Source organism: Mandrillus leucophaeus, unplaced genomic scaffold (assembly GCF_000951045.1).
Source record: "Mandrillus leucophaeus isolate KB7577 unplaced genomic scaffold, Mleu.le_1.0 Scaffold286, whole genome shotgun sequence".
Lineage (NCBI taxonomy): Eukaryota > Metazoa > Chordata > Mammalia > Primates > Cercopithecidae > Mandrillus > Mandrillus leucophaeus.
The window spans coordinates 1,611,157-1,617,682 of record NW_012102987.1 but is presented as its reverse complement, the minus strand read 5'-3'; the positions used below and the strand labels follow the sequence as shown (position 1 = coordinate 1,617,682).

Genomic DNA, 6,526 nt, shown 5'->3' with positions numbered 1-6,526 from the left:
GAATTTGCCTTCCCAGCTGGTGGCTGTTCAGGTGGCTTTTTTCTTTTTTCTCTTAGAACCACAAAGTTGCACGTGTATATGTGCAAGTGTGTGGCTGGCACACATTTGTCGGCATACTTGTAGGAAAGACTCCTAAAAGTGACGTTTCTGGGCCCAGGGCATAATCACTTTTAATCCTCGTGGCTACTGAGAACCTGCCTTTTGTAAAGGCTGCATTAGTTCCGGCTATCCCAGTAAGAAGGCGTGTTCCCCATGCCCTCATTCACCCTGGAGACTCACCCTTTCAATCGGCGACAATCTGATGGGCAAAAATAGGTATCTCTTTTTAATTGGTATTTCTCCAATGACTGGTAATTTCAGATCTTTCCCTATGGTTATGGTAATCTGTGTTTCTCTTTTTCATAATCATATTAGTGTATTTATAGTTTTCTCATTTATTTCTTACGTATTGATGTGAAATCTTTACACACTATGGTTTCGCATCTTTGTCTGTTACGTGTTGCAACTATTTCCCCCAGCCAGTCATTTCTTTAAACTTCACCATGAGTTTCTCTATAGATGCTATAAATTTTTATGCCATCAAACACTCTCTTTTTCCTTTATGGCTTCTAAACTTCCTGTTTGATTGGGAAGGTCCTCTTTAATATTCTAAACATACTCTTTTCCTAAGATTTTTGGAGTTTGTATTTTATATTAGATCTTTATTTGTTCTGGATTTTATTCCTCTTTTGGTCTGACACAGCACATGGAACATGTGATATTGACTGAAAGGTGTCCATTTTCTGAACTAAGGTCTGATTTAAAAATTCAGGCAAGGATGAGAAAGATCTCAGTTGTATGAAACAGAGCATGGAATTACTCTCTGTAAAAGTAAACTCCAGGCCAGGTGTGCCTGGAATCTCAGCACTTTGGGAGACCGAGGCGGGGGAACTGTTTAAGGCCAGGAGTTCAAGATCAGCCTGGGCAACAGAGCAAGACCCTCTCTCTTTTATTTATAAAAAAAAAAAAAAAAGTAAAGCCCTCACCATCTTTCTTTTTAAGGGCACTGCCTTCTTATGAACCTGCCACACATGTGGGTACTGCCCTGCCCTGCTGGGACATCTGCCCCATGCTGTTGCCCCGAGGCTGATTCAAACATGAGTCATGCCCGGCCGTGGCAGGTACGTCTACGGCACACGGGTGAGCGGTGGCCTGGGGGTTCGTGGGCACCCTAGTGGCACGGTGCCTGGGGCAGGTCAAGGTCGCGGGCGTACTCCGAGGCGGTGGGAGCAGGAACACTGTCCCCAGGACCCTGCGAACAAAATCAAGTGGCCCCGAGGGGAGCCCTGGGGTGGCGGCAGCCTGATGAGGGCCTGAGCCACGAGGGCACTCAGTCCTGGGCACAAGAGGCAGCACTTCCTGCAGGCAACAAAGACCCAGGGACACCCGGGTCCCAGAGCCACCATCCTCACCGCCCAGTCATCTCACTGCAGCAGCCCGGTCCCTGGCTGCGGGCGAGGGTGGCCCGTGTGCTCCTGAAGCCTCCCCGAGGGCGCCAGGGCCTAGTGCGGGGCCCACACGTGCATCAGAGCCTGCTCTGGGAACTCTGGGCAAAACCCATACGTGGAAACAGATCCCTTCTCGCCTTTAAGTCACGGGAGCCAGAACACTAGCAGCCGAAAAGATGAGCATCGTGCTCTCTTCAGGGCCACACGCCGCCCCGGGCAGGGCCCAGGAGAGCCTCAAAGTGACAACTGCAGTCAACAGGTTCTTGGAAACGTGTGTGAGGATTCCCAGACCCTGACCCTGCACTGAGATGCCCTCTCCCTCCGTGACCCTCTTCGAGCTCACGAGGGGTGTGTGGCGACCCCCCACCTGTCCTCCCACACCCTCTCAGTCATTTTAAACAGGAGAATTCCACCAAACGCCCACAGCCCGTTTTCACGTGGCACGGCAGGGGGTGGCTGTGGTGCGTGGAGCGTCCACAGAAAGGAAAGATGCCTGGGGTTTGGGTTTGTTTCTAGGGGTGGGGAAGGAGTCGGCTGGAAAGGGGAGGCTAAGAAGAGAATGAATTCTGGAAGAGCTGCTGAAACAGAAAGTTTGGAAAAATAAAACCCGCAGGAGTAGCGGCATTCTTAGAAGATGAATCGGATGCTTTGGGGCTTCCAGGACGCTACGCGCCTAACACGGATTCTGGCACAGACGACGGGTCGAGTTTCCTTGTTCAATAGCAACGGATGTCCACAGAAGAGGGCCAGAAAGCAGGGCACGCAAGGAAAGAAGTTGAGGCCAAAGTCGAACGTTCACATCCCCCTTCTACGGCGCCGTAGTTCATGACGCTGTAACAGATGAGTCACTGCAATGGAAATACCGGTTACTTTTTAATACATCTAGCCTAAAACTTACAGGAAGGCATCCTAGCACCTTTTTATTATTGTGCAGCAGTGACAGTGACGACAGTGATGATGGCATCTCTCTATTTTTACGGAAACCTCTCCAGGAAATCCCAGGCTGCACGCTGGAGAATTACGGGAACAGAAGCAGCGGTGTGAAGTCTGTGGGTCCCTCCCTGGTTCAATGAGGAGCTGAACTGAATCATGCCAGAGGCACGAGTGTCTGCGCTATTTTTAAAGAGCTCCGGGGAAGTGCGGTTGTCCCACCTTAGGCTCCTCGTATAACACTCATTTCTATTTGTGGGATGGTTAACACCGTCTTCCATGTGGTCTTTCCGCCACTGATACATTACCCTTCAGCGAAGTCCTATTTCTACAGTTTACTTATTTTTAAGCTCCAGATGTGTAACGTGTGCCCTCGAAGACCCTATCACGGGGCAGGGGGCACGGTCCGGACCCCGCACGCGTTCCTCTCTTTCCCCAGGCCACGTACGCACCTTGGCAAGAATCCAGAAAACGTTCCACGCAGAACATTGTGACGTCACAGAAACGGCCACCCCTTGGCCACGAAGCCCTCGCCCCACCCTGCGTGGTCACTTCCTACTCCACCGACCGCAGCTCCCCCCTCGCGCCCCGACGTGCTGGCCTCTCCCGGAGCCCCAAGCCTGCCGCAGAGCCTCCCCTCCAGGCAGCCGCTTCCCCTGCACGCTCCTGCCGCGCCGCTGGGACACACTGGCCCTCCCACAGGTGGCCGGGCCTGCCTGGCTTCTGCACAGTGAACTTGTCGCGTTTCCTTCCTGTCTCTGTCCTCCCCAGCGGAGACGGGCGTGGTGGCGAGATGACAGCCTCAGCGGTGTCTTACTCTTTATTTATGGCTCCGTGACACGTTCAAAGTGCTGAATGTTCCTAAAGGCTGGTAAATTCTTTCCAAGATCCTCCAGAGACTGGGCGGCGGTGGTGGCAGGAAGACGGGTGGGGGCAGGAGTTGGAATCTACTTAGACTATAATTGCCTCAAGTTTGTGAACTGTTAGTATAAAAATACTCTTGGAGATTTTAATGGTTGAATGAAGATTCACACTCATTAAACACCACGGTTGAGGGGGAAAATTCAGCCTGTGTTACAAGAATGACTTCACAGCTTGAAGTACAGAAGCAAAACAATAAGAGCTATCATCATACTGATTACATGATATATTTTGAATTTTATTTTCCTTGGAGGTGGGTTGGCTGCTCTACCGTACGGTACAAGTGGAACGGAAGGGAAAAAAGCCACGTGACAGAAATACCCAGGTTTATGGTGTCACCTGCTGGCTCTACCTTCCTTTAAAAGCTCTTTCCTAAGCCCCGATGACGGGTTCACTGCCTTTGGGGCCTTCCTGTGCAGCTCGGAACCCTGTTGCAGCACTTACGACTGCCTTGGAGGTATCCATTCTCCGGCCTTCTTCCTCTACAGAGCGAGCCCTGGGTCAACGCCTTGTTCGTCCAGTGTCTCAGCAGGTAGCGTGCGCCTGGCGCGAAGCTGGCGTCCCCCACTGAGAAGCTGGTGGAGAAGCCCTAAGAAGGAAGGGACCCCAAAGGCCTGAGCTGCTTCAACAGCGTCTAGCACAGGCACGTGTTCTCCCAAACACTTCCCGGCGCCTTCGGTGCTGCTGGAGTTTTGCTAAAGGTTTTCATCTTTTGCAACAATTATTCAAAAAAGGCTACTAGTCTAAGAGGGTGTGCTCTGTCACTGAGAAAAGAGCCTCCTGGTTGCGCGGAGCGGCTGTTTGCAGCCATGTATTTATGGGCAACATTTGCATGATAATAGAATGAGGAAACGGTCCCTATGATCCGCAGGAGGAGAGATGACCGTGGAGGCAGGTGTGGCCCCGGCACCGCGACCTGATACCGGCCCAAGGCCAGGTGCCCCGGACGGCACGGGCAGGCGGGCAGCCGCCAGCAACGCCCGGACGGACCAGGGAATCCCTCGAATTCAGACTCCACGAGCCCGTCCGGCTGGAGCGGCATCTCCTCGCTTTACGAAAGCCCCAGCGTTCATCCGCTACAATTACTTCTCACCACGCATTTTAGAACCTAGAGTTTCATGATCTCTTCAGAAAGAAATTTACCTAAATATGTTCCGATCAAAGATGACTGACAGGATTTTCTAAAAACTCAGCAGAGGAGTAAGAGCAATTATAAACCTTTTAAAAGTCTATCCCTCCGCCATGCTATAAATGGAAAAAAATACATACATAAGCCATAATTCCCCCTATAGGATTCATTTAAAATCCACCCTCACCTCCACCTCCACATTATTAATTTAGGAAAGTGCATCAGAAAAAAAAACACAGCTGCACATGGAATGGAACCTTCATTTCCACAGGGGAGAGAGCTGGCTTCGGAGGCTCTCATCCCACAGCCAGTCTGTCTGTCTCTCACTTTCTCTCTCCCTCTCTCTCTCCCCCTCTCAGAGTCACAGTTCTCCTTCCTAATAGCTGCTGTCACTAGGTGGATGACCCAAGAAAGTGTTCAATGAACCAGCCACATCCTGATAAATACCTTTTCTTTAAAATGCAGTTTTCAGCTCCTGAAGGTCAAGAAAAAGGACCTATGAACAAGCGGCGAACTTCCAGGGGAGGTCTCAGCCTCACATACAGACACTGGAAAAAAACAAAACTCCAAAGCTACAACCCGTGTGCTCATGCATATAACCCCTCCAACAGGAACAAACGATTCCGGGTTTGAAAGAGGAGGAAAAAGCATCTTCCTAAAGGGAGTCCCACCCTGAAATGTTCCAAGCTGACAGACCCCTGTTAGGGAGAAACAAACTTCTCGAGAAAGAGCTGCTCCTCTTCTCAACTCTGTCCTCAGACCAAACTCCAACAAGAGCCACAGCAAACCCGAAAGAGCATGCATCATCCACAGCAGTTCTTGGGAAATGTACCTTTTTTTAAGAACAGGTCTTTGAACTGAGCCTCCTTCAGTGTGCTGTTGTTCGGGTGGTCACTGGACATAATCAGGTCCTCTGCAAGTGGGAGTTCAACTGTGACGCAGCCCCCCACGTTCAAAGCATCCCTCCGGCTGCCGGCAGTCTCCTCTCCAGGCAGCTCCGAGCTGCAGTTATAGCTGGTGTGGGGTGTGGGAGAGTGTGTGAGCGTGGAGGGGGGGGTGCTTCTGTCTGCCTCGTTCACTCTCTCTCTACTGTATCAGCAGGGCCCACCCCAGGTGCTAGACTCGAATGCTGTGGCTCCGACCGCAGACTGTGGCTACCAATTATCAACTGCCATCACCAGAAACCAGCAGCTCTGCGGCAGGAAGCCGGCGTGTCACCGAGCAGAGGAAGTCCAGGGTCTCCGATCCTGAGACCGGCTGTACACCTAGGGCAGTGCTGTTTACGGCAGCGTCTATCGGTGAGCAGTCCGCACGTCCCGGGTTTGGCCTGACACCTGGACGTGTCACACACACAGGCAAGCAGGACGCAGCTAGACGGCTCATCTTGTCTCACTGTGCTCGATAATCTTTTCAACAGGCAAATGTCAAACCAGTCCAGACAGAAAGGAGGAAATCGGCAAGTCTCACACAATACTCCTTCCCTCGATCTCTGCGGGAAGCTTTCGGCGCAGAAGGGCTGGAGAGAGCGCTGACCAAGGCAGGAGCCGCGACAGGCAGGACACCGCGTTAGGCTCGCGTGCTTCTCCCCTGCAGCTCCGCTCCCAGAGTGTGCTCGCCCGGCTGGGAGCACCCACAGCGCCCCTCAGGCTGCGAGCCAGGCTGGGGCTGTCCTCTCCTGGTGCTCCCTCTCCACATCCTCTAACTGATGGGAGCAGCTCCCAGCGGCTCTTGCCGCCGAGCTCTGTACTGGCAAGGGGTGAGGTCCTAACCACGGCAGGAAACAGTGCGTGCTCCTCTCCCTCCGGTCCTCTCTTCCCTCTCGACTCTCCCATTCCTTCCCTCTCCCTCTGCCTCACATCACTATTCCCCATGTACGGCAGCACACACACGCCAGAGACTCCTTCAGAGTCAGGACGCTCAGTGTTCCTAGGCAGTTTTAGTCTGTAAGGATCAGGAATTAGAGAACAGAATCCCAGGCAATTCAGACATGAAAGCAGACACGTGTCTCAGGAGGCCGCCTTCTCCCGGTTCATTTTGTTCGAGCGCAGTCTCTTTTCCC

General features: G+C 52.3%; 1 protein-coding gene across 7 annotated transcripts in view; it reads right to left on the bottom strand.

Moving 5' to 3' along the window:
- Positions 1-6,526, bottom strand: part of LDLRAD4 (low density lipoprotein receptor class A domain containing 4) — a 425,071-nt gene that overhangs the window by 45,513 nt on the left and 373,032 nt on the right. For 2 of the 7 annotated variants that reach the window (XM_011985534.1, XM_011985536.1), the window contains exon 1: positions 5,300-6,505. The exons of 4 other annotated variants lie outside the window; for them this stretch is intronic. In XM_011985534.1, the coding sequence (XP_011840924.1) occupies positions 5,300-5,369 (70 nt within the window). In that variant the 5' untranslated portion in view covers positions 5,370-6,505. Of the gene's footprint in view, positions 1-5,299; positions 6,506-6,526 lie in introns of those variants that run through there. One more of the 7 variants, XM_011985537.1, reaches the window with a different exon arrangement.